General features: G+C 40.8%; 1 protein-coding gene, 1 long non-coding RNA gene and 1 other non-coding gene across 10 annotated transcripts; 1 reads left to right on the top strand and 2 right to left on the bottom strand.

Moving 5' to 3' along the window:
* Positions 1 to 549: 549 nt before the first annotated feature.
* Positions 550 to 12622, bottom strand: EIF4G2 (eukaryotic translation initiation factor 4 gamma 2). Of its 2 annotated transcripts, XM_062000561.1 has the most exons (22): positions 12459 to 12622; positions 10358 to 10422; positions 10128 to 10193; positions 9603 to 9728; positions 9209 to 9311; positions 8456 to 8587; positions 8298 to 8364; positions 8062 to 8213; positions 7540 to 7650; positions 6917 to 7000; positions 6737 to 6835; positions 6402 to 6543; positions 6157 to 6317; positions 5620 to 5733; positions 4729 to 4854; positions 4386 to 4490; positions 4080 to 4295; positions 3519 to 3777; positions 3112 to 3316; positions 2461 to 2672; positions 2207 to 2328; positions 550 to 1824 (listed from the first exon to the last, which is right to left on the bottom strand). In XM_062000561.1, exons 1-22 carry the CDS (start codon positions 12603 to 12605, stop codon positions 1759 to 1761), a joined length of 2880 nt encoding a protein of 959 aa, XP_061856545.1. In that variant the 5' UTR covers positions 12606 to 12622; the 3' UTR covers positions 550 to 1758. The 2 variants fall into 2 exon arrangements, with proteins under 2 accessions (XP_061856545.1, XP_061856546.1); XM_062000562.1 differs by lacking the exon at positions 5620 to 5733.
* LOC133625886 (small nucleolar RNA SNORD97) lies at positions 5429 to 5579 on the bottom strand. The gene has a single exon (XR_009819135.1). It is a non-coding gene; the product is annotated as a small nucleolar RNA SNORD97 (small nucleolar RNA).
* On the top strand, positions 12258 to 27283 carry LOC133625849 (uncharacterized). 7 transcript variants are annotated; one of them, XR_009819116.1, is made up of 6 exons: positions 12258 to 13030; positions 14259 to 14298; positions 16860 to 16911; positions 22964 to 23109; positions 25059 to 25175; positions 26299 to 27283. It is a non-coding gene; the product is annotated as an uncharacterized LOC133625849 (long non-coding RNA). The 7 variants fall into 7 exon arrangements; XR_009819115.1 differs by having other exon boundaries at positions 14259 to 14302; XR_009819114.1 differs by having other exon boundaries at positions 14259 to 14302; positions 16857 to 16911.
* The last annotated feature ends 607 nt before the right edge of the window (positions 27284 to 27890 follow it).

Here is a 27890-nt window from a genome sequence, read left to right as displayed (position 1 = left end):
CTGCTCAAAGATGGGTTAGTGCTTTCCATCTCTGAACTCTAAAACCCAGCTCTCCTGTTTACTGCTCAGTATATAACATTACTGAAACAGCCTGCAAGGGCCATGGAACACGTGGAAGGGCACTGGGTTTGCAGGAGCACAGAACCTGTTTACAGCGCTACCCCCTGGACAGGCAGGCAGTGAGGCAGCTGAAGGAATCCAAGGAATCTGACTTGTAAGGGTGCCCAAGGCCACTGCTTGTACCGGTAGCTCAGGAAGCCTTCCAAGGCTTGCTTGCCAGCCACTGGGGAGAGCCAAACCCCATCCCCCAATGCAGCACAGACAAAAGCTCCCCCTCTGTCCAAGCAAGCCCACTTACAAACTCAAGCAGTTTTCTCACACTCCACTCTTTCCATCTCCCCTGATGCAGAAGAAAAGGTGCAGGCTGAAGCACTTGCACTTCCCTTACTGGCCAAACCCAGACCAGCAAGCAACTGTTTCACCATTACAAGTACATCACTTGTCAAGTCTGAATATCAAGAAGAAAAAAATTGCACTAGGGACAAAGGCTCTAGTAAGTAAGATATTTTGAGTATTTAATAGATGACATTTCAAGCCTGTACAATGCAACATCAATAAACTCATGGGTTTTTTGCCAATCTGATTTGAGAAACAGGCAGCTAATAGTCACTGCCACTTGATATAGAACATGCATGTGACCTGGGGAAAAGTTCAAGCATTAGGAAATTAAGCACATACTGACTGATAAAGCATACACTGGACCACAAGGCAAACTCCTCTACCATTTCTTCAGCACAATTTCATCTTCCTCATCACAGCACACCTTTACTGGCTAATCTTGTCTGTGACCTTATTTAGAGTTCATTTGCACGCTAAACACAATTATTGTTAAGAATCTTAAGACAGTCTCCAATCCAAGTCAACTCTCGCTGATGTTTCCTTCTGAAGGTAAATTAGTTGTCAGCCAAAGCTTTTTCAGTGGGAGACATTCAGAAACAAGTCAAGTATCACAATGTTTATTGATAGATACAAGTATATAAAACCAGGGCATGAACATGTCTTGATAAATTTAAGTAGACTTAATTTCAGTACTATAATAGAGGGACCAATTCAAATTTCTCACCATGCCATGTTTCACACCCACAAAAACCTCTTCCAAAGGGCATTAAACCATCTCTTCAGCTGATCTGTTTGTGCAAGTAAACCGGTTCTTTTAGAAAGACTTGTGCACTTGCCCAGGCTCAAGGATATTAAAACCTAGCACATAAAGCCCATGACTAGAGGTAGAAATACAGGCAATATACTATTACGGCAACAACCATCGATTACAGTTAAGGATTCTCTGTAACAACCAAATGGGATAATCAAATATTGCAACAACTCAAGTATTACACTGAGCAAAGTGCATTTCTACAGTATTCAGTGTTGCTATTCAGTTTTCTAACTTAAAAACAGCCTATGATAACTGGCAGCAAAGAAGACCCTTGCAACAGACTGCTTCTGCTCGAGAACTTATGATGTAATTATTGCATGCCGCTAATACACTGTTACCTAAACATTAAAGATACTCTAAAATATTTTTATTGTAGACTATTAAGACATACTACAAAACCCTTTTGCAGAGGATATCCTAGTGACATCTTCTGCATTAAATATTGTGAAACATTACAGCGGAATGAATTTTCGCAGTGGTTAGGTCAAATGCAGTTACATCATAGCAACAGTATGTTTGCACAATTTAAGGCTTTGGCTGGTTCTTTAGTCAGCTTCTTCTTCAGATTCTTCCTCTTCAGCGGTTTCCAGCCAGGTGAGCCACTGGTTTACCTGCAGTTACACAAAAGTGGTTTAAAAGGGGGCTTTAAGGGAGCGGGATTTATCTCCTCACTACATACTCCTGCAGAACACAGGTTTTAACTCCAACTCCTTTGAATAAGCCAAAACCTTTCAACCACACTTGGCACTAAATGTAGGTCTCCATTACAGAAAAAAAAATATTTCATAGAATGGTAAGGGCTGGAAGAGACCTCCACAGATCATCTACTCCAACCCCCGATAAGGCCGGTTCACACGAGTCACGTTTATAGTTTATCTTGTCTCACTCCTTCCTAGTGAAATACTCCATAACAAAGTTTATCTACCATGTCTTAAATGCCACTTCAAAAGGCTTCTCCAACACACAAATCTATTCTTATGCTAACAACTTTACCTGGAATAAAGCTTTGCCTTTCCCTGGAAACTCTTGAGTAATATCTTCTTTCCACGCCAAGAAGGCTTCTTCTTCAATGATCTCCATGTCATAAAAATGAACAAAGAAGCGCAGTAACATGCCTGTGGAAACAGATTTAAACTCTGTCATTTTTACAACCTTCTAAACAGCTTATCTGCCTGTAAGAAATAGCAACAAGCCTGAAAGCCATACACAGTCAAGTTCCATTTTGGGCAGGAGCCCCATGCACGTACCTTTTGGAAAGTTATTGTTGTAGCAGTGCACCTGGAGTGCATATAAAGCACTCACTTGCAGATCAACATGGTCATGGAGGAACTTTTGCATTACTGGCTTGAAGGAAAGAAGCAGCTGCTTTTCCTGCTCTAGCTGCTCTTTAGATGGAGCAGATGAAGAATCCGATTCATCACTAGGTGGATTTACTTCACTAGAAATATACTGCAAGAAACTGGACAAAAAAGGTTCTGTAAGCCAAGATAAAATACAAAGTGTAGCTGCTCTAAAGAAGAGAAATACTCCAAGTTCAGCTTGCTACTACTAAGAATATCCTCCTGCTTGGATCAGCAGTTAGGTCCATTCACAGTGAATAGCTCTGTGGCTGACTACACCACAGAATTCTAGTTTTGCTTCTCTTACGGCTCCAAAACATTCTGGAGAACACAAAGGTCCAGACTTCTTCCCAAGCAAAAACAACACAACGACAAGAGCCTCAAGGCTTGCTTTCCTTCTCAAAGACTTTGTGTGCTTAATACAGGAGAGGCTCACTCAGAACAGTTTATCTGCCCGTGTTAACTAACACCTTTTCCTGCAGAGCTACACACCAGCCTTCAGAGTTAGTGTCTTACTGGTAGGTTAACAAAATGTGTGCCTAAGCTACAGCATCTTACCTGGTCATCAATATATTCACAAATCCCTTATCTACATGAAGTTTGGGTGAAATGTTATCTTTAATCCACTTGTAGATGGCTTGAGGGGATGGATCTGATTTGATTTGCTTTAGCAGTTCCTTCTCCAGTTTCAGAAGCGGGAACAAGAAGCTAAGCCCCTTCCCTTCCAAGATCTCCAGCATGCGGTCCTTGTTCTGGTCGATTTCTGTCAAGGGAAGAAGGAAGAACATATTGAAGTGCTGGTGCCCATCAAAACATCCCATCAACGGCACATGCATCTGAGAACCTCTTAAGGAACACCATTCCCAACAGTCATGGCAGCTGATTGCACCAAAATAAGCTTAAGGAGAAAAACATCTTGTACACACTAACGTGAGGTGTCACAAGAACTATGTGGGAACTCTTACCTGGTAACATTTTCTGCATATTCACTTTGCTTTGTTGGAACAATTCTGTTAGCCATTCACGATCTTGTAACTTAGCTAACTGCTGAAGGCAAAGCAGGAAGAGAGGGAAATGGGTGCCACTTTCCAGTGGTTGAGCCAGCTCGGAAATGCTCACCAGTTCTGAAATAATGGCACGGGCTGCAAACTGTGCTAAGTAGGATTTCACCAATGGGATGTCCACCTCCAGTTTGGGGCACTGGTCCAATACATTCAGGAATGCCTATGGAACAGTAAACACACACAAGTTGCAATTCTGCAGCGATTCTGTTCTCGTGCACAGTAGCACTCCTGCTACATGCAAGCCTCACATTTCTTTTCAGCACTGAATCGCTTGCCAAGAGGTTCCCACCATTTCTAGTTCCTGAAATCTCGTACCTAGATTTGTCTTACGCCCCCCTCACAGGTTCATACATCACTTTCCCTCCTCAGATCAATAGACCTTAAAAGTTCGCACCCTGCCTTTACAAGCTTAATGTGGACAGCCAAGTAACAAGATCTGTGAGCCAAACTGAACTCCAGTACCTGCATGAAGTTGTCGCTTGTGGCTATTCCCTCCTGCTTGAGCAAACTGATCAAAGTACTTGCTTTCTCTTTGTCTTCATCTGACCTATCTAGGGACTGAATGATTACTTTGCTCAGCATCTCAGGAATGAAGTGTTTTGGAGCTCTCATTTCTCTCACAGTATTGACAGCATCATTAGCATTTCCATTATTCAGATACTCAGTCACAACAGCTTCCTAGAGAAAAAGGCACACAGTTAAACCCAGCATTCATTTTTACAGAGCATATACAAGGCTTCGAGAATCACTATTACACACTGAACTTACAGTTTGTTTAAGTAGCTCTTCTTTAGAAGGAGGTGGCTTCTTGGTGGTCTTTGCAGGCTTTTCTTGTATAAGTGGTGGATTTGTTTTAAGACCAAGTTGAGGAGGCTGAAAGAGATGCCAGAATGTCTTTGTTGTACATAACCATTATACAAATGGATGTATAAGAAGATAGAAGTATGAAGAAAAGCAGATACAAACCACATGAGGCTCTCAAACATCCTTTTTGTGTATACTGCTCTGTACAGTGACAGATTTCTCTCTCCCTTCCCATATAAGAAGCTAGCCTAAGTTTACATGCATTAAGAAACTGAGTATAGCCAACAACAGTCACTTTTTTATTTACCTGTCCCAAAGGTGGTGTCTGAGTGCGTGGTGGTTGAGCACTGGGAGGAATCATAGTTATCTGGGGCTGAAGCTTTGGCACTTGGTTTTTATTCATTGGAAAACACTGAGCAGGTCTCAGGCTAATCTGTAAACAGACAAGTCAGAAAAAACTCAAACTCTTTCAAGCATTCTGACCAAGAACACAACAGCCATGGACTCACACCAGCTGATCCCACTGAAGCACGACTTAGCCACTTCTACTATGTTAATACTCAAATAGATTCAGCGCAGGTGCTGAATTTCCCCCCAAAAGCATGACTTGGTGAATCACAACCTGCTGCAAGTTATTGATGTTTAGTTCCACAGCTATAAAGATCTGGAATCACTCTTTTTAGATGCGGTATGTTAGAGACCCAAGAAGATACTTTAGTGTGTTTGCTGATGTGTTTTACAGCCAAGACAAAACTACCAATTGCTCAGAAATCAGGATACACGTCTGGTTAACGCTCAAAGTAACAAAGCACTTTGGACATTTTGCCTATCACCCAGTTCTAAAAATAAAAAAAAAAAAAGTAGTCTGGTCCAGCACTTCAGGGTTTCTAAAGTTGAGGATTTTCTCAAGTTTTCATTAAATGTATTGTTATCAATGTGATGCATGGGAACTGATGTCAGAGTAGTGCTCTTGGGGAGGTGTGGGGGAAGAAAGTCACCCCAAGAAATTGCCCTCATATCTCAGTCTTGCTCATAGGACGCTGGATACCCTAAGGAAAGTGAGGGGGGGAAGGTAAAAGAGGAAGGGACAAAGAAGGAGGAGAAAGAGTTCCAGCATTAGTCCTCATAATAACGCGTCTTGCTATAATCATTGGGCAATATTTAGAAAGGCTTTAAGTAATGTAGGCATGTCATGTACCTCATCTGCATTAAGCTGTCCTTTCTTAGAAAACCGGGGTGGCATATCCTTCGACTGTCCTTGTTGCTGGGATAAGAGTCCCTGATTCTGGTTATGGTAGAGGTGGCTTTGCCCCTATTTCAGAAAGGGAGATATAGAGAAAGAAGTGCAGATGATGGAGTGGCGTACATCATATGGTAAGTAGTACCAGAGGGACCAGAAGAACAAAGATTCTATTTGCCAGGAAGGGAGAAAGAAGGAGCAGGGGTGGTGGGAGAGTAGCACCTATCCCTAAAAACAGGGCTATCTTAAATAAAAACCACACCATTCTGACCCACCAAAAGCCACATGCACCTTTTCTTGTAGTTAAAAAAAAGTGTATTCCTTGCATCTCTTTCACAATTTAGAAAGTGGTTTAGAATTTTTGTATCAGCTGAGCATCAGTCATTATCAGAATCAAATCTGAGGAACATAAGCAGACTATAATCCATAACATACGCATCTGCAGAGGAGCTTCTAAACAAGCTGAAGGCACCTTGTAAACATCATCTTTCTTACCTGACTTTTCAGAAAAGGTTTGCCTAGTTCTCCAAACTGGGGTTGAGCAGGAGGCATGAGGTGACCCCCATGGCCATTGAAAAGTTGGTTTGAACGATGGCGTCCCATGGTGGGTGAAAATCTATCCTGAATAACCCCTGGACCAGTACCAATTCCGCTACCTGTATTATTAAGAAGAAAAACTTAATTCTCGATCAGTACAGTACAGCTGCAGTCATAACATCAGCCTTGTAGTCTCAGCATACCTGGCATTTGTCCAAACATATCAGCAAGCCCTCCAAGTGGGTCCCTGTCAAGTTTCATCCTGGGTGGCATAAAGGGTCCCTCCAGAAAGAAGTCGCTTCTCATCGTTTGAGACATAGGAGCAGGAATAAAAACTCCCAAATCCTTTAAAACAAGAATTAACAATCTGGTCAATTTTGATGAACAGCCCTGGAGAAAGCCAAGTTTTTAAGCCCTGAACTACAGATGTCCAACTGTTTTTTACCCATAAGCCCTTACTGTCCCACTCTGCTTTAAAAGCAACTCCTAAGTGAACAGCCCAAGTTTTGCAACACAAACCTTTGCACTCAACACTTACTTTTACTGCATCTTGACGGATTTGATTGATAGTCTTTGGTCCATTGTCAAGAAAAGCTTTGCGAGGAACCCAGTTGTGTTCTCTCAACTCCACAGTATCCTTGGAACATATTGAGTTATTAGGAAAGGATTCAAGACAGCTTTGTAAGAAAAGAAAGCAGTAAGCTATTTATCACCATACCTGCAGCAGGAAACGAATCCTTGCTGGCAATTCCTTACTTGACATCAAGGAGCGCATACGGGCAAAGTACTGATCCATTAAGGACTGGGGAACAAAAGAGATGTTACAAGTGAGGGGCAATTCCATCAGTGGCTTGAGTATTTTCAGAAAAGGTGACTACATGTACGACACCCAAGCTGAACTACTCAGACTACCCTTTCCTGCCACCTCAATCTCCTTGGTGTCAGCAGAGCTTAAGGAAAGCTAATGCATAAAGACATCTCATCTGAGCCAAAGATAAAAAACCTGCTAGCAAAATCCTCATCACTATGACACCAACTTGAATGACAAGGACCAAAACGCATGTCAGATCACCTAATTGTGTCCAGCAGAGAGTTCCCTTAAACATCTTTTCAAGCAGCACTTGAAGACCACTCTCCCTTTAGGGCTTCCCAATGACCCTAACTCCCTTCTGGAAAGATGTTTAAACCCATTTTGAATGTCAGCTCCTTTTGCTATCAAGGGATTTGATGCAGGAGCAATAGTTGGCACTCTTGCTCTCCAAAACTCAGACCCCAGTTTTGCAATCAACATCTCAGACATAGAATTTAACTAGTTTAGCAGTGCAGTAAATAGACACATACCTTGGCTTTTGCATGGTCTAATCTAGGTCCCACTGTCCTCATTATCTGACAGAGGCACTCCAAATCCTCCCCCATATCTTTGAGTTGGACTCTCTTCTTCTTTTCCAAAAGCTGAAATATTGAAAGGGAATTATGTATTTCAACCTGTGACAATTTATAGTGACAAGCCTGTACACAGGCACACACAGAGGTTTTTAATCTTGTCCCGAAGACAGAGTGACTCACACTAGTTTAAAAACTGCCAATTGAACCACTTAGTACTTGGAAGTACCTGCAGTACCTCCCTCTGTGCCAAACTACATCTTCACTTGGAGACAATTCCTACAGCTTTGAACAAAGCTAATTTTACTTTCAGATCACATCAAAAGACTGTATTTCTAACAGTGGGAGGTAGGCTATTAACAGGACATATTTTTCAGTATTTTCCCAAGATTTCCAAGGTGGCCTTAACATGTACATTTTTTTTTTAAGTTTACAAACTGCTAGTTCTGCTCTTAGTCATCACCCCATCTCAATACTCACTGTTTTGATGCACTTATGAAGGATAGATTCATGAATAAGATCAAGCTTGCCAAGTTCTCCAATGAATTTGATGTTCCCCAGCATCTTGATCTTGGCAATGGCTCTCTGTTCCTCCTCCTCAGGAAGGAGGGGACCATCATGCTTATCATAGACTGGAAAACAAAGAAGTTTGTTTGTTTAACAGCTGTAGAAACAGAATATAAGTAAATACTATATTAAAGTGACTTTACACTTACTATCAACATTTCTGGTTCGGTTTTCAAATTCATCTTGAAGTTTAGATATTAGGAGGCGTCTGAATGTCTAAGCAAAAAGAACAAAGACAACAGTCAAGCTCATCAATACAACTACACATGCTAGCAAAATGGATCATTACAGACACAGGTATACTCACTGTGCTTTGCTTCTGTCCTGGATGACTCTCTGCTGATGGGCCATCAAAGTTGGGTGCATCTTCTGCCAGTCGCAGACATAGTTGAGCATACAGTGAGCTATACTTGGGCTCTTCAAGGGCTTTGTCTACGATCTAAACACATTTAGGTAATGTAGCATGTGGTAAGGTGCAAACTTAACTAACAACCTGAGTTGCAAGACACAAAACAGATTATCCCTCTATGACCTAGACTATTTTTTTGCTACTTCAAACAAGCAAAAATAATGGATTTTGTTTTAAACACCAGTCTCATTGCTGAACAAAGGAAAAAAGCTGCTTTACGCCACTAAAGAGCTTCTATACTCCTTAGGCAATAAATGGGACAAAGTTTATCCTCTGAACACTGAAGTTAGCATCAATCTGACCTCAGATTAAACGAAATGATAGCTGAATCAGTGTGCCAAGGTCACTTGTGGTAGCTCTTCCAAAACCATTAGGTCTGCTCATCAGGAAAACGAAGGCAAGGAAGTGCGAGTGCTAACTTACATCAAGACTCTAAAAAAAAAAAACCAACCAAACAAAATCCTCTACCACATTTACCAATTCTCAAGCTTGCTTCTTCCCCACTGTGTCCTTTTTGCACAAAGAACAGGGATGATATTTATGTCTGGATTATCAAATAGCCCATAGCCATGTTACTTCTGCATCACATTAAAACAAGACCACCTCTTTAACGCACAAGGAAACTAGTTAAAAGAAACATAGTCAGCTTACCAGCAGTATGACCCCTTTTAGGATGAGCTTAGATTCTACACCCACATTGAGGAGCTCAAGGCATAGCTTGTCAAACTTTTCAGGAGTAAGCTTATTGAGTATGCTAAAAAGAAACAAAAATACAGATAATAGGTACCACAAGCATCTTACAGCAAATTTCCTATTCAATTATTTCTTTGGAAGATGTTCAGAATGTGAAGCATCACTGAAAATACTAATCCTCTCACAAGAATTACTTAAAAGTATTTGCTGCTCCTGGGCTATCAGTTTCTGCCTCCTTCTCTCCAAAAGAGGCCACTCACAACCCCCTGAACTCCAGAGCCACATCTTCTATTCCTCCAGCCCCTTTATTAGGGATACATTTTGCTGAAGAAAACAGTAAGGAAGAACTTACCCTCTTACTTTCCTGAAGATTGCATCATGTCGTTCTTTGTCATTTGCGGAGTCGTCATCTCGTCTAGTGCTTCGTGAAGGAATCCATTTCTGAGCGTTTTGCCCTGGGGTTTTCCCCAGGAACTCGCTGGAAAATGTTAAAAAAATATGCTCATTGAAACAACCAGTTTCCAAAACTAACCCTTTGAAGTTTCAGAACCACCTCACTTTGGCTAAATCTGTTACTATCTTTCTAAGACCACGCACTTAGCCCCATTGACATTGCAGTACCTGTTGCAAAGTATTCACTCAACATTGGTAACTACCACCAAAAAAAGGACACCCAAGAAAAACCCTCTCAACTTTAAGTGACATGTATTAAAAGGTCTGTCCAACTCCTATCACCCATGACTCTCGTTATATACTTTTCTTGACAAAGGCTGGTGGAGCTCCTTGTACAACTTTGAAGATACTCTCTTTTGAACTTGGTATTTACCAACAAACATGCTCTTTGGCATAACTTTAAAGGTTCAGAAAGATGACATACCTGTTGATGGCAGTCTTGGGATAGTGCTGAGGTGCACCCCTACCACCTCCTCCGCCTGAAGAAGCACTGTTAAAAACAACCATGTAACATTGTGTAAGTTCAAAATACAAAGCTTTCAGTTACGCATTAGTTTTGGTATAAACATAAGACCAATTTCAATTCCCCTCAAAGGATAGTTGCTACTGCCAAGCATTGATTAAAGAAACCCCCAGCACCCAGAGCAGTAGTACCTGAAACGAGAAGCACCCCCTTCTGCAATCGCACTCTCCACTTTGGCGGCTTGACAACGAAGAATCTTCAAAAGAATAAAATGAAATTGACGGGGTGGGGAAAAACAAAACCTAGAAAGACAAATCGAGCATTCATATTATAGTTGTTTTAACTAGCCATGGTAGTATCTAACTTCTAATAAAAACACAAACACTTCTTAGAGAAGGGAAACTCTCAAACACTTAAAAAGTAAGCAACCTCTTCTTCATGCAATTGTTCAGAACATTTACAGAAAGGCTAATTTCATCATTATAGCCATGTTTTCTAACAAAAGTGAGGGAGAAAATATGGAAATCCTGTCTTGAGAAACTGAGAACCTCAGATTTGCCCTGTCAACCCTTCAAAAGCACTTGCAACGAAAAAAACCACCAAAATATGTGTTTCTTCTGCCAGTAGAGCTTAAGTTAATCCTTTATTAACATGCTTTACAAACTACAGTTAACTACGGCAAGACAGTCAGCTTTCAAAGTGAGCAGTACCTGACTAGTACTAGATCACGAAATGCACACTACTATACTAAAAGGGATGTATTCCACATCCAAGTCTAATGGGGATAAATAAACTACTAAATGAAAACATCGCCCCTCTTTACCCCTAATTTCAGCTTGCAATGCAGCAGCAGGGAGAAAGATGTTACTGAGCTGCTGAAGCAGTAGGCGGCCAGTCAGTGGGACAGAAACGCCTGGGGAGCTCGTAAATAACGTTACCACGGCGTTTTGATACTCCACTGGCGATGTGCTCCGAGACATTCTAGCAGCGAGCAGCCAGCCGAGCCGAGGCGGCCCCGGCGGCACGCGCACGAGGGCCGGCTCCCAACATGGCTGCCGCGAACAAAAGGGCTGCGCGAGCGGGAGGGGCGCCCCCCGGCGGAGGCGGGCGCTCCGCTGCCGCATGGAGCGGGCGGCACCGGGCTCACCGCACCGAGCCCCCTCCCCTTCCCCCCACCCCCGCCCCGGCGCCGCCCGCTCTCCGGCTCCGGCGCCGCCACCAGCCCGGCCGGCTCTTTGTTCTCTGCGAGGGAGGGGAGCGAGCTCCGCTTCTACCTCGCCGGCGGAAAACGGCGTCCTCAAACCGCGGCAGCCGCCTCGGTCCGCCCGGAAAGACGGGGAGGGAAAGCGGTCGGCGGCCTCCCCCCATCACCACCCCCGCTCGAGCAACGCTTTACTCGCCCAAGTCTGAACAGGAAACTTGGGCGAGGCCGGCGACAACAGATACGGGTTCTCGCTGGCCCACTCTCTCTTCCCCGAGGGAAGGAGACAGGAGTAAGTGAACGAGAAGCAAAACACAAACAGCCTCTCCACCGATTCTTGAGATCAGACAACTTGCCCCCGCCTCCCCTCCCAGAACCGCGGCACGTTACTTGCACTGAGGCTGCTTCCTTCCAAGGACAGACCTCTCGGGAGCACCTGCGGCCCTCAGAGACCGCTGCCAGAGACAAGGATCCTGCAGCCGCTCTGATCCCTCGACAGGCAGAGCTGCGAGCCGGCACTAACCCACGCCACCGCCCTCGCTACGACTGTGGGACTCTAACCTCAAACGCTCCTGCTCAGCTGCCCTCCTGCATCCAGCGGGTGCTGTCCCTCTCCGACCCTTCACTCAGCGTCTACGGTAATCCCAAAGCACACGGCAAGAGCGGCTATCGACCCGAGCCGCCATTTTGTGCGAGAAGGCGGCGACGAGAAAATGGCTGCCACTTCGGGCAGCCGCCATTTTAAGCGGCGGCTGCAGCAGTCCCCGTTCCCTCCCGGCCCCACATCATTCTGCCGACACTCTCGCATTTCTCACCTTCCCTAAGGCCTTGTCAGCTTCCCCGGGTCCCGGCGGCTACCAAGGGCAGGGGAAAAGGCAAGAGAAGGGGGGGGAGGGGAAGGGAGCCGGGGACCGGGGCTGGGGAGGGGAAGGGGGGAGCGCGCGGGACAGGGCGAGTCTCCGAGTCACCACAGCAGTTGCAGCACCGGCCCAACGCTTCCCTCCGCCACCTCCATAGAGAGCCGACCCGCTGCCGCGTCTAAACCGCACTGAGCCAGCCCCACTAACTTTATTACCGTTCACGCAACCTACCCCACCTCCCCTTAGCAGCCGCCAATGGCCGCGGAGGGCTCCGCCCGTCTTGCCAATCACAACCGAGAAAGGGGGTGGCCTTAACGTCGATGTGGGCGGAGGAGGGAGGAGGTTTGGTTGAACTGTGCCACCGCCGCAGTGCAGCATCCGTATTCGCGAAAGGCGCTACGCCGCCTCGCTGGCGGTAGGGCCGGGCGAAGAAGGGAGATTTGCGCAAGTGGCGTAGCCGGGTAATGGCGGCGGCTTGGCTGGCTGTTTGTTCCGCTGTTTGCTGCTCTGCTTCAACCGTTACAGAGCTCTAGTTCTAAAGGCCCAGGGTGTGAGTTCCAGTTGATTCTGTCACGCTCATAGGAAAGTATTTTGATATATATTTATTCTCATAAGGTTTTTTGGTTTGCAGTGTTTAAAATGTAATACATTTATTTAAGGTTTCTCCTCAGTCAGACCACATTTCAGATTGGAAGTAAAAAATTGGCTGAATATAGACTGTAGTCCTGAGCTTGCAATCAGATCCGAAGGAGGAGAGTGGCCGTTTGAGCTCCAGCAGTCTGTTTGTATGGATCCAGTTTCAGGTTTGCTTTCTGGGTTTGGAAACTATTTCTATCTCTGCATGTGCTTTTAGCTATTAAGTGGCCTGTCTGTGTCAGGGTGTTCTGCAGGCTACTCATGGACAACCAGTGCTGTTGAGAGATGTTTTTCTGTATTTATTATGATAAGCATGCAGCATCTCGTGGGGTTTTCTTGCTCCTTCTCAGTGAAACAAAACAAAGATGGCCAGGCTTTTAGCTGTAGGTGGAAGAAGTTTGAGTCACGGGAGACTTTCAGAGGCTTACCAGTTTTATCCTTTAACAATCAAGTCATAGTCCCAGGTTGTCACTGAGGTAGCAGCTACCAGGACTTGCCAAAGATTCAAACTTACTTGCTCTAGACAAAGCAGGACAGAAAAACAAGAGCTAAGTAAACCTGACAACAAATGCCACAAGCATCCACATCTGCTTTGTTCACACATAAACCTTCCACTTTCGGTTTGCATGACTCATAATTCAGATGACTGGGAGAAAGTGATACATGTAATAACTCTTGAACCACATAGACAGCAAGTCCAAACAAATTATATTGTAGAGTTTCCAATTTCCAACCTCATTCTTAATGCTTTCAGTGCCATGTGCCACAGTGTACCAAGGGTTATGTAAGGCCTAAAGGGTGCTGTCATGCCAGAGCTCATGTGTCACATCTTACCTGGGATGAAGTTTGTTCAAGAGAGGTTTCCTCATTATTCCTTAGCATTAAGTATAGTTTACTTACCAGATTCTGTTATGGAAAATCGTGAATAAATTACCTGAAAGTAGTTGCATAAGGGTGAACGTAACTGTCACAGGTACTTGTACCAGAACTGTTGTATTTTCCTGCATTTAACAATAGACGTTACTGCAAGAGCTTGGACCTTGCATGTGAATCTGCAAGAACAGAACTGTGCAGAACTCCATTGAAATCAATGGAATCCAGTTGAAAGAAGGGGTCAATGGGCACGGAGGCAACAGCAAAGTCAACAAGATGTAGATCCAGTTAATATTATTGAAATAAAATATTCTCAGAGTAAAAAGTAATAAAAATACTTGAAGATCTTAAAAGCAGAAGTGAAAGCAAGGATGGGATTTGCTTTGCATTGGATGGCAGAATATTCACATGAGGTGTTTCCAGGACAAGCATTCCAACACTGTTTAGGTCAGAGACATAATGATAATAAATAATAAAAATTAATAATAATCAGAGAATTTATCTTTTTTCGTGTGTGGGGAGATGTGAGGAGCAGAAGGGAGTGGAAAACCTGCAAAACACGGTAGGTACGTGTTGACAGACTAAGCAATGACTTTTTTTGGTTTATTTTAAATCATGCTATGAAATACTGATAACAGCAGAAAAACCAGCAATATTGGGTCAGTAAGAGAATAGTAGCAAATGATCACTGTTTTCTTAAAACTGTGTTGTTTTAGGCCTCAATCCTATGTTGTATTAAGACCAGCAGGATATAGGCTATTCCATAGCTCACACTGACTGGTGGGAACCTGAGATGTTTCTGTGCTTAGCTGCTCATAGCTTCCCTTCACATCTGTGCCACACTTTTGTCAGCCTCATTGACCAGCTGCACTAGTACAACTGATGAAGGCAATGAACTGTAGTAGAGAGGACAAAAAAAGGCTCTGCAATGCCTTCTATTTTATACATCTTGACAACTTCTTAAATTCCATAAATTAATGTGGGAGGTGCCATTATTTGTGTCTGAGAATGTAGCAGCCCAATTTCTGTGATTATGCAGTAACAAATTTACCTAAAGAATTTTTTTCCCATTTGCTTGACTTCACAAACAAAAAATTTAGTGAATGGAAGTGAATAGCTGTCAGTTTCACTATCACCTCGCATCTTAGAGTGTTGTCCAAATACCACCCTTCTGCTTTGTATTGCCCCCCTTTCTCTCTTGTCCTGAACACCAGTGATGCTTGAATTCAAATAAGCTGTTTTACAATTAACATAGTGGTAGTTCTGGATTTGTTTCTGCAAGTCTGAACTTGCAGAATCTGTGCCTAATTCCCACTTGAGTGCACTGCCACTGGTTATTTGGAGGGAGTGGCTGTCTGTGAAGTGTCACGAGGAACCTACTGTGTTGCAGACTGCATGGCACAGGACTTGCCGCCAGAGATGCAGCATCTCTCTGAGAGGAAGAAGAATGCCTCTTGCTGTGCGTGTGGCATAACTCAGAACCTGGACTGGCTGCTATCATCTACCAAAACAACCCCCAAAGTGTGGGGAAGCAGCTTTGCACACCGAGGAGTTTTTCCTTAGTATTGCCAAGCTGGAATCACTGTGACTTACCCTGTGTAGTAAGTTGCACTGCAGTGATTACAAAGCTGAGCCCTGCTGGGTGGAGGTTCCAGACGGAGTGCTGATGAGAGGGTAGCTGTAGCAGAGTGGCACTGTACCATCTCCAGCAAGTGCTGCATCTCATCACTGGTGGATCTAGCTCAGTTGGGTTTTATGCAGAGCACCCATTAATGTAGTATAAACATGCATATAATAGGAACCAAAGCATCGTGTTTAGAGTTACTGCAGAGTAAGTGATTCACTGAGAATTCACACCCTAGTTTACTCCATGATAATCTCTCTAATGTAATCACTGCCTGCCATTTCAAGTGAGCCTTATTTTTCTCCAAAGCCATATATATATAAGTCCTGACCTACCCCATGAAACCAGCAGTTGGCCCAAATATTTAACCAAATGTACTCGGTATAGGTTTTCCTGTGATAGAAGTCTGTCTCAAGGAGACCTGCACCGTAGACAAAAGGCCCAGGGAGAAAAAAAACCAAGAAAACTCAAATCCAAACTGAAAATCACACCTATATTTTTAATGTAAGTAGTTTTTTGGCACTTCTGCTGAAGCAGTGCTCTCAATGGCAAACCCATTTATACAGTGCAGATGCACCATTATGAGAATTGTTTGCACCATCTTTTGGAAAAATGCACTAATATATTGGTTACGTGCCTGATTTATGCAATACAGTATGGCTGGTGTGAAGGTGTTATGGAAGGCTTCGTGGATGTTCTCTACAGGGTTTTAATTTGCAGAGTACATATTGGTATTAAAACTTGTGAATATCTACAGAGATAACTTTTAGTGAGACTGATTTAATAACTGAAGCAAGAGCATTCCAGCCCTTCTAAACAGTGGTGGACTTCTAACCACCTGGGAAGTCACTTCTCTCTTTCTTTGGAAAATCCTTTGCAGTAGATTTCAGTAAGTTTTTGCTTTCTTCCATTTGTTTTCTGAAATGATGTTCCCTATACCCTTAACTCAGAACTTGGATTTACTGCTGCTGAGAACCATTCCTTTTTCAGAAATATATATATAATATATATATATATATATTTTAAAAATTCCTGAAACATAACAATTAGTCCAGCAGCTACAATTGCACAGGACTCTTATGGTGGTTCTTCATCAGAAGTATGGAAAGATATTTGGGATGTGACTTTATAGTTGGTGAAAACTGCCTACAATACTTAAATGTCAGGGATACTGACATTTCCTTGGTGAATGTTTATACAGGCAACCAGGTGAGGCAGTGCCTGTAAAAGTACAGCTGGCTTTGCTTTCAGAGGCCTATCCAGAACAGTAAATATTTGTAGCCAATATAATTGTACTAATACATAATCATCGTAACTTTCACAGAGGAAGATTGCAGATGTATGGGTTAGGAAAAAATACACACACAAAACCCAAACCCAACAGAAACTGTCTTCTCAGCAGGTCCACTTCAGTGAAAGGTGTAAGCTGCAAAATGTTTACGTTGTCTAGTCTTCTAAAATAACAAATCTGTTCATATATTTTTTTTTTGCATCAGCAGAGTGAGTGTGCTGTTCCTGGACTGCAGTGTAAAGCACTAGCTTTACAATAAAGTAAGAAACCTTTAAAATGTATAATTTTCATTATGCCAAGAGCTTTTCTTTCTTCTAACCACTGACAGCTCATGTTTGAATTACCTTAAAGCATGTCTATAATTTGTAATTTTTACAGTTATTAATATTTCATTTTTCATAGAATTGTAGAATGGGTTGGAAGGGACCTTAAAGATCATCTATTTTAATGTCTAATTCTGTCACCTTTTAGGCCTCTCCAATATGATGTCTTAGCGGGTTCTTGGGTTTAATTGTATGATGTTTAATAATTAATAATACCTACATCAGTTTTAAAATAAATTGGTATGAGTTCATTGGAATCTGCCCACTTAAGTGGTTTTGTGTCAATCATCTTCTACATGAAATACTTATCATATTCCTAAACAGCTACTGGAGCTGAACACAAATTACTGCTGATTGAGTTGGAGGAGTGTCCTATAGCCACATTGCATTGCTCTTATCTTTATAAAAATAACTTGTTGATGAACTCAGAAGCATGGGTAGGAAATTAAAATGCTGCTCGTGTTATTACCAGAATAATTTTGCATTATCTTATTCATTGCATAAAATGCTGTGTCACAGTGTGTTTGTGTAGGAAACACTAGAAATACAGCACAGAACCTGTATATGCTTTTAGTTTCTTGTAGAAAAGGGCTTGTAGTGAGCTACTCCGGGCTGTTTGCCTTACTTTTCCATAGGCAGAAATGTACCATGTCTTCTTCCAATTTAAGGTAATATTCACATGTAGTAGTTTTAAATGGTTGCGGTGAATATAATTTCTATCTCTGTCAAAGGATAGCATTAATATTCTGTTAGGTTTCTGTAAAGGACAGATTTTCTGTTGTTTAGGGAGCAAAGATTCACTTGATCTGAAAAAAGGGTGAGGAAAAGCTACAGCATTTTCAGTCATCAAGAGGAAGCAAAACCACAGGGCATTAAACAGTTAGATTACAATAAACAGTATTTCCACTGTTTGACCTATAGTTCTCTTTATTACATCCAGTCTACTTCCAGTGTGTTAAATTTGTTTTGCATTTTTGTACAGTATTTCTGTATTGGTGATCTTTATTCCTTAATCCATTTAAAGTGAGTGCAGCAACTCATTGAAATTATGTAATCAGTTCCTACTGTTGGTAAAATCAGTTTGGTTTCTAAAGGAATTGCATAAGGGAGACTTTTTCTCACTTGTAGCCAAATTGTTACTCTGGGAAGAGAGGTGGGCAAAGAGAACAAAAACCGCTATCAGAATGTGACTTAAATAAGCCAAACATCTGAAGACTCTCAGATCTCACAAAAAACCCCCTAGATCTGATTCTGAAGCTAGCTTTTATTAACCAGTAGGTGTTTCTGCCTTTGTGTGTCATGATTTTCTGTCATACAGTAAAACGGGTCCAGAGGAGAGCCACAAAAATGATCAGGGAGATGAACACCTCTCCTGTGAGGACAGGCTGAGAGACTTGAGGTTGTTCAGTCTGGAGAAGAGAAGGCTCTGGGGAGACCTTACTGTGGCCTTTCAGTGTTTAAATTGGTCTTCTAAGAAAGATGAGGACAGATGTTTGAGTAAGGCCTGTGGCAACAGGACAGGGGGTGATGGTTTTAAATCAAAAGAGGATAGGTATAAGGAAGAAATGTTTTACAAGGAGAGTGGCGAAACACTGGAACAGATTGCCCAGAGGGATGGTAAACGCCCCATTTCAGGAAACATTCAAGGTCTGGATGGACTGGGCCCTCAACAACCTGCTTACTTATTGTTGGACTAGATGACTTTTAAGGGTCCCTTCCAACCCAAACTATTCTATGCTTCTATGAAAATGTTAAATGTGTCCCATGGATTGAAAATATTTCGTTCCCTGGGGCAATACAAGCTATTTCAGCACCACAGAATTCTTCCCCATTAGCCAGCTCTACAGATTTAGTGAATTTAGGGAATGAATAATCATTAAACAAATGTAAAAAGAGACTTCAGAGGTGTATTTGAATAACATGATCCCATTTGTCTAGATTCCTTCTTGTGCAATTTTGAGTAAAAATGGATGGTCTGAATAGAAAAGGTTATGAAAACTTAGTTCTTTTGCAAGTTCTGTGCTAGTATGGCCTTGTCACCTGGCAACAGCCTCACACACAGCAGTGGGAATTGCTTTATTATGGTTGGTGAATAATCTTATGAAGGGTTGCAAAGTAAAGGGTGAAGGAGAGGTAAGCTGTATGTATGCTTATTGTAAAATACCTGTAATCAGAAGAATCTCCAACTTTTTCCTGGATTTCCTTGGTAAAATGAAAGTGGTTTTGTTTCTGTTTTGTTTTTTTTTGGGGGGGGAGTTGTTAGTTTTGGTTAGGTTTTTGTGATTTTTAAGTGAGAAGGTATAAAGTCAGCATAATTTCACACTAGGTAGTTATTCTGGTTAATATAAATGGTTTACTGAAATTATGTTAGTTTTGCCAGGCATTCAAGCTTAGCATTTAAATGCTATGTGTCCAAAAGAAAGTCCCACATCCCACAGTGATATAGACATGTTTATTTTCAGATGGAAATAGCAGGATCCCTAGACTGAGGTGATATTGAGTTGAATTACAAAATTTTCTAGAGGTTTAAGTTCCTAGATAATTCCTGGTTTCAGCATTTTTCACATACTGTGAGAACTGAGCTGCTGGTATTGAAGTATTTAACAGGGTGACACACCCCTCCTTCCCCCTTGAGCTAATCAAAAGCCTTTATTCCTTCTCTAGACTCTTAGGACTATATTTTTAGCAAGTGGAAGTCTGTTTAGGCCCTAAACAAACACAAAAGGACACAGCCTTGTGTAACTACTGGTGTTGGTTTTATCAGGGATTAATTTGACTCTGCATTTTATGCATATTATATACTTTAGTGAATGCAGCAGCTCTCAGAAAAATAGCTGAGAGCACAGCTACAGGGTGCTTGCTTCAAATATACTAGCTCTGATGTTCATCTAGCTCCATTAGAAAATAACAGGTTGATTAATGTTGTTTCCTAAATAACATCGGTGGAAAAGTTCAAGAAAAATAAGAGTCAGTAATTTAAGTTTAAAGCCTGTTCTGATCAAAGGAGGTAGTTTGGTGTGTCCATTTTTGCAGATTAGAAGCTACAGTAGAAAACTTTAAGTAAGAGCTCAGCTTCTTACTGTTCTAGGGAGGTAAAGTATGAAAGAAGCCAAAACAGATACAAATGATGTCAAAACTGTTCCTGCCAATGGGTATTGCTGTCCTCAGCTTAATAAAAGATTTCTGATTTTCCTTACACTTATCCTTTTCTTCCTGGGTCTTGATTTTCTTAAGTAATATATACGTTCTTAGCCAGCTCCCCATTCATCTCACTTTCAGCAGTCACATTGTAATTTTACTCACTGTGTCTTTTAGCCAGATAGGTGTAGAACCATGCTAGCAGTGTGACAAATAGAAAAAGTACAAGGCTGAGGATGTGTCAGCAGGAAAACACTCTGGAAGATGAGACCAAATACACAGAGTTTATGGATTAATTGAAATTAGAACTTGGATACATTCAGCCAGGTGTCTTAAATTGAATTATTAAAGCACTTTACAAAAGGGAAAACAAATGGCATGTTGCTCCTGCAGAAACATTAGTAACATAGGCTATTGTATTTGGGTGTACTAAAAATGGAAAAAAAGAAGATTTGTGCTTTATTTAGCATAAATTTCATTTTCATTTTGTCTTTTCCTGACTTAAAACTTTCCTCATAACAATAAATACAGACTTTCAATTCATAGTAAACATATATGCACATTTGTATCCTTAACAACAAGTTTGAGTGGCTTCACTAATCTCTGTATTTCCATGGCAAGACCATGGATACAGCAAATTTCTTCCATGTAAGCATTATTTTCAAGAAATAGATAATGAGGTTTGATAGGCAACAGGTGTAGTCATGTCAATTGACTAAAATGAGGACGAACTAGAACAAAGCTAGATTACATTATGGATAGGAAATTATCTATCCTTGTAATCAGGCAGCATTATACTCTTCCTGTTTAACAGGCAACTGTGTCTACAGCTAATGCATTGCCAAAAGGGTCAGTTGCAGAATAGGTATTTTAAGTAGACTACACTTACGGGAGTGATGATTGCTTTGCACTCTGTGAATTGTTAGCAGCAGTAGAACATGAAAAGGCGAGGCAAAAAACGATGTCAAAAACAATTATACTGTGGTGAGCAGGACTAGGGCAGCAGCAGTTGTCATCCTGTACTCAGCACTGCTGAAGCCACACTTCAAATGCTGTGTTCAGTTTTGGGGCCCTCACTACAAATTAGACACTGAGGTGCTGGAGTGTGTCCACAGACATGCAATGAAGCTGGTGAAGGGTCTGGGGCACAAGTCCTGTGAGGAGCAGCTGAGGGAACTGGGACTGTTTAGTCTGGAGAAAAGGATGCTAAGGAGAGACGTAGTCACTCTCTACAACTACCGGAAAGGAGATTGTAGTGATGCGGGGGTCAATCTCTTCTTCCATGTAACATTTGATAAGACAAGAGGAAACAGCTTCAAATTGTGTCAGGGGATGTTTTGATTAGCTATTAAGAATTTTTTTTTTTGACCAAAAGGATTATCAAGTGTTGAAACAGGCAGCCCAGGGAAGTGGCTGACTGTCTATCCCTGGAGATAGTCAAAAGCCATGAGCTGCGGTGTTGAGGGACATGGTTTAGTGATGGATGTGACAGTGAGGGGTTAATCGTTGGAATCAATGATCTTAAAGGTCTTTTCCAACCTTATATTTTCCAAACTATTCTGTGATTCTGTGAATTTGCTGGGGGTAAACTTTGAGTACAGAGTACTTCCCTTTAACTGTTGGGTTTTTTTCTTGTTGTATTAGCAAAAGTTGCAAAGCAATAGAAGTCAAGTTACAGAAGACAGATTTTATCTGTAACAAGCTTCATCCTGCCCAAATTGTATCATAAGTGTTACAGAAACATGGGATAGAATACAGGCAAAAAAACCTCAACCCACCTGGGCACGTACTTTACCTTCTAGCAGTTATGTTTTGCATACTTCTTCTAAAGTCCTTTCTCTCCTTTTTTCAAAGTATAGCCCCTCTAAAGTTTGAATGTAATCTTGTTTAGTTCAGTGTTGCCTCTTTACACTACATTGCGCACCTGTGTGAAGGCAGCACCGGGAATTTAACTCTGTACTTGCTGGAGATTGTTGTCACTTCTCAATGAATATAAGAACAAAAAGTCTTTGAGATTGTAATTCACATTCATGCCCAGTGACTGCCCAGATGGACAGAAATGCTCAGTAGGATATGGCATTTGAAGACTTGATATTTGTGTTGCTGATCAAGTTTAGTGCATCTATTACTTAATAGTGACTTCCTCCGTTCTGATGGTGGCCTTTTTCCACAAATCTCTACAAGACAGATGGGTTTCACGTTACAAGTCTTTATCAAGATCAAGGCTACTTTGACAGAAAGCACATCCTAGTTGGTATGGCAAAATTTGATGGGTCAATTTTTTGCCTGTTTATTCAGTTCATAATTGCTCCTACATTCAAACTGCTGTTTCAGTGATTTATGTGTTTTAGACAGAAAGAATATCATAGAATCATAGAACGGTAGGCGTTGGAAGGGACCTTTAGAGATTATCTAGTCCAACCCCCAGAAGACTTCTAAAAGTCTTCAGGCTTCTTTAAAAATTGCAGAACATCAGCATAGTGCTTATGTTTTCAAATGTGAATTTATATAAAGAGTATTATCTATTTATTATATTTGATGAAATTTAATACATCTTCCCCCGTAAATATTACTAAGAAGCATTCATTATTTTCGTTGGGGCTTAGCCAACTATCAAGAAAAAGGGAAAAAAGAAGCTTCAGTATTTAGGCCATCAAGGTCTCATAATCCTTGAACCTCAGGATTCAAAAGCTTTTGCAGCTAGAAACTTTAGTGGGAAGTAAACAAACAAAACTGATATCAGGAATCCTCAGTCTTACTAGAGCAAATGTTAAAAGGGTTAGCACTGATGTTTCAAAGAGTTTATTCTTTTACAAAATGTAAAGTTGTCACTTCTGCTATGCCCTCTCAGAATTGCTGATGCTGAGCTCCTGAAGGAAAATCACTACTAATGCAACTAAGTCTGCCTGGAAAAAAAACCCAACCCAAATGGAGAGCATTGTTGGCCTCCTTTTGATGTCAGTTGATGATCTAGCTTCATATGATGCCATCTTCTCGGTATGGTGTTATAGTCTATTATAGATAACAACCGTAATTAACTATAATGTAAAAATTATGGTCAGATTACTATAATATTGATTCTTACTTTCATGAACTGTTTTTTAAGAGAGAGAATTCAAAGGGTTTCACTTGAAGGACAACATGTTGCCTCACAGACCGGATATGCCTGAGGTATACCTGGCTAAAAAGACAACAAACACAGAGAGTGAGATGGGTATTTCTTATTTACAGTAGACCACTTGCTTTATCTCAGTTTTAAGCATGATTACATAGGGAGGGTAAAGCTCCAAATCTGTAGATAAAAGCATACAAAATATGCTTGCACCAATATGTCTTTTTTTGTTATTCAGTTGTGGGATTTATGCAGGTTTTATAGTTACTAATTTTGGAAAGTAAGTTCAGGAATAGATAGTGAAAACAAGGTTTGTAGTTTGGGTGGTAAAAAAGGGAGAGGAAGAGACTACTAAAGCAGTCTATACTATAGTGCCATTGAAGAAAGAGTGAAGTTACTACCTTGCTTGTGATACAGTGAGTAGAATTTATGGTGCAATTAGATATTAGGCCAGCCTAAAAATGTCTGGACTACATATATATATATGTAGTACATTTTATTATACAATTTATTTTTAAAGACAGTTTCTTGGCTATTTGCTGGTATATAATTTAGATTAAAAGATAGAAAAGAGTAGTCATACTTTATACAGGGGATGTATAAATACTCACCAAAACATGTGCTTTTCATGTTCTCCACACCGAAGTAACCATAAGCAACCAGGGTGACTGGACCTGGGTTGGGAACATGAAGCATTGGAAAATGACAAATGCAGAATAAACTGTTAGTGTCACAAATACCAAGTAAGATACATTGTCTTTTACTCTGGCAACACAGATTTGTTTGTAAGCAGTGAGTATTGTAAGTAAACATATCCAAAAATACCAGTTCCTTTCAATTCATCTTATGAATTAGACATAATCTTTTCTATGTAATTGATAGCAGATCTTTGAACGTTGTTTAAACCAATAGTCACATGGAAATGTGAAAGTAGGGTAAATAGTGTACTATTTTCATGATGAATTAAGAGTTCAAACTTAATACGTTATGTTTCCTGTGAATTGTCAGAAGAGATCAAAATAAAAACATGGGGTGAAGACAAAAAAAAAGGTTGGATTCTGTACTTACAATGTCAGAATAGATGCAAAGATTACCCCATTGCCCCAAATGAGGAAACTAATTACTTCCACCTTGGAGGTTTCTATCGACTCTTTTCTTTTTCAGAAGCTCTCTGTTTATGTCAGAGAATGTGTGCGAAACTAGTGAGAATCAGCAGGAGATCAGAGCTAACTCTGTCCTTAACCCCTCTACAGTTTTTTTTCCAATGAGATTGTGATTTTTTATGTTGACCATATGGATTTCCTCAGTGTCAGATTATTCTGGGGACCTATGAGAGAGGTGTGTGGAGAGGGTTGACTGCACATTTTCTACAGTCTCTAAATTTCAGATGTGTATAGAATGATCTAGGAACAATGCTTTTCATCCCAGACCATCTATTCTTTATTGACAAATTCCTGTAAACAGTAAGTGTCTTCTAAGGGATGTGTGCAAATAAATACCATTGTTTCTTAGCTTTTTTAGCATGTAGGTGGTAGGGACATAGGTGATTCAATTATTAGAAAAATGTAATTTACATTTCTACAGAAAGTACTGTAACAAAACAGCCAATCTGCATCTCAATAAATTTGCATCTCAGTAAATTAGCACCAGTTGAATTACACACCATGATTCATACATCAAAATCTTTACTTGCCTGTCTTTTAGTTTTTATCTGCTTTAGCTTTTCTAGATATTTGTGTAGTTTCTGTCTGAACAACATAGAAAAATCAATAATGTAAATTCCAGTTTTATTAAGACCTTTCATTTAATAAATACAATTTTTGTCCCATTTAAGGGTGTTTTGTGCTACTGTAACAAGGACAAAGGAGCCTCAGTACAAGACCAACTCGAGATGTAGTTAATTGGTCTGTGTTGCAGTCTGCAACTGGAGAAGGAAGATCAAGAAATAAAGGTATTGTCTTCATGGAAAAATTAGCGCTGTTCATGTGCAACATTATCAGCTGTTCTAGACAAATGTGCGTTATGGACACTGAAAGGGTCTTTTCAGGCCAAAAGGCAAAGCTGTGTATCTAAAACTATCCCTAAATTACATTAGGGAACATTTGAGAAACACATATTTATGACTAGGAAGAAGACGTGCTGCTTCTGATACTGAAATTTAACAGCGCTGCGTTGTGGAATGTCATTACTTACACCTTTGGATTTCACTAGGACTGTCATTGTTCAAAATAGTTTAATGCATATTCAAAGTGGGAAAAGCTGCTTTGCTTTCTGTGTGGTAACAATATTTATATTGGGAGTTAGTTAAGAGTTGGTGGTGTGCTTTGAATTGAGGTTAGTTTTCCTTTATGTTTACTTCCTTGTGTAGACGAACTGAGTTAAGTGCGTCACACAGGAAGTCTGTGGAGTTACTTGAGATTTGTGCTGGTGTAACAGGACACATGACATAAAATGTATGACTCTCTGCCCCTAGCAGATGCAATAATGTTCAGTGACAGCTCCAATAGGAGCAGATCTTAGGAAGTACTATTTTAAAAGGCTTTGTTAAATAAGAATGTTTTAAAGATAACTGGAAATAGTCTTCTTTCAATTTTAAAAAAAGCATGAATAGTGCATTATGAGCCTGCCCTGCTCATAATGATGGAATACTATCAATGCCCTCTGTTTTGCCAGCTTTAGTGTAACCTAGTCTATTTAAATTTATATTCTAAAGGAAAAAGATCAATGTCTGTGCCGCTCCAAGAAGTAAGTACTTCCAGTCTGTGCTGGACTTATAATATGCTACCTGTCCTTTACTTGTGACTTTCCTGTTTTGCCTCTAAAGTACTGAGAGAAAAACATTTGTAATACTGAAAGAACTGATGGAAGAGACCTTATAAATGTGTTCAAAGGCATCACTGCCATTTTAAAGCTCTTCATAACAAATAAAAGACAAGTGTGGACTTCTGCATCTCCACTAGTGTAGTAAATGTCATCACACTTTCCATTAGTATTGTACTGTGTTTTCCAAGAAGAGAAATGCCATCATGTTCATCCAGTTCAATTTTTGAAAATCTCTTTCTGTCTCTCTCCAGCTTCCAAACACTATTGAGGAGACTGGACAAAGTTAAACACGGCAAGTCAAAAGCCATATCCATTAGCCAAGATGGAATTAGACTTCCTGTTAAAAGAAGAACAATGAAAAATACTGACAGAGTGAACACACTGAGGCTTTCTTTAATTTAGATATTGTAGTCTCTTTGTATCACATATTTCCTGAATAGCTTTTACTGGACAGAATTGATTTTTTCTGGCCTAGCCTTTTCCTTTCTTCAATAGCCTTATGTTCTTTTTTTTTGTATGATACATTGGATACGTTAAATAATTCAGTTCCGTTCTCTAATCAGTATTTGTTAGCTTCCAGGAGTCAGCTCTTATTGCTAGGCAACTAAACAAGAAATCTCCATCTTTGTATTAAGCAGTTTGCTGTATCTATGCTTGACCCTATGCTTATCTGTATATATGTCTGTAAAATTACTTAATTGCTGCTGTAAACATTAAATTCAAACATGCTGCATATATTACACATATTGAATTTATCTTGAAACTGAGTTGTTACTAGTCAAAACAGCTTGGAAAAGGACACAGATTTGTTCCTCTCCCTTTTTAGATGTATTTCCCTCACATACAACTATCTTTAAGGGCGGCTGTTGTGCTGAAAATTACTTTTGTCTTTTGGACTATGAAAAGAAGAGCTATTTCTATATTAACCACTCCAATCTATGCATTTTTACATCAGGATACCTCCGTATTAATGTTTCTGTCTGATTTGAATTACTGTAATTCTCTGTGTGCAAGTTTTCCAACTTACGGGACAGATGAGTTTGCTTAAAAAACCAATAGCAGGGCTTCAGCAGATTGCACAGAGAGCAGTCTTTTAACAAAGCTTATACATTTAATATTTTAATGAGTTTGTATCAGCCATTGTGGTGTTTGATTGCATTTCCATTGCCATCCAGCTTATTTTGTTTACCTCTTAATAATAAAGTGACCTCAATAACATCATATTTATTTATTCTTCTTTTCTTCAATGTCATTTTTGTAGCTAGAGTATCACTCTTCTGCCATGGAGAAAAAACCCTTCCCAAGTCATGCATTGATATAACTTTTATTTTTCATTAAACTATTTAATATTTATTTTAATCAGTTCATGTCATGCTTTTAACATGTGTGTTTGTGTGTATGATATGTGAGCCTCAGTCTTAGAATTATAGAATGAAGGTCAGAAGGGATATGTGGAGGTCACGTGGTTCAGAGTCCTGCTGCTCATGGTTACTCCTAGAGCTTCAGGGCTTTGTCCTGTTTGGTTTTGAAAATCTCCACAGCTGGAGTTTGCCCAGGCTCTCCAAGGCCTTGCTGCAGTGCTTAGCTACTGTCATGGTGAAAATTTTTTAACTTGTGCATGGTCAGAATTGCCTTTTGTTCTTTCTCTCTATGCCTCTGAAAAGAGTCTGCTTTTGTCTTCTCTGTAACTGCTCTCTAGGTGGGAGAACACCACATTTGGGTTCCTCACAGCCTTCCCCCCCCCCCCCCCCCATCCCCTCCACTTGCTAAATAAGCCCAATTCTCTTCATCTCAGCTCAAGTAATGCAGCTCCTTAGCCTCTGGGGGAGGCTGCCTCTGGACT

The sequence above is a fragment of the Colius striatus genome, chromosome 7, assembly GCF_028858725.1.
Source record: "Colius striatus isolate bColStr4 chromosome 7, bColStr4.1.hap1, whole genome shotgun sequence".
In the NCBI taxonomy this organism is placed as follows: domain Eukaryota; kingdom Metazoa; phylum Chordata; class Aves; order Coliiformes; family Coliidae; genus Colius; species Colius striatus.
This window is presented reverse-complemented; position numbering and strand designations above follow the sequence as displayed.

What these genes read in the sequence shown, in the direction of transcription:
- EIF4G2 (XM_062000561.1), bottom strand. Translation starts at nt 12,605, where the DNA reads ATGCTGCACTGCGGCGGTGGCACAGTTCAACCAAACCTCCTCCCTCCT. An exon ending in TAAAAGGGGTCATACTGCTG is followed by an intron (nt 8,588 to 9,208) that starts GTAAGCTGACTA and finishes AAATGTGTTTAG; the next exon opens with ATCGTAGACAAAGCCCTTGA. An exon ending in TTCATAAGTGCATCAAAACA is followed by an intron (nt 7,651 to 8,061) that starts GTGAGTATTGAG and finishes TCAATATTTCAG; the next exon opens with CTTTTGGAAAAGAAGAAGAG.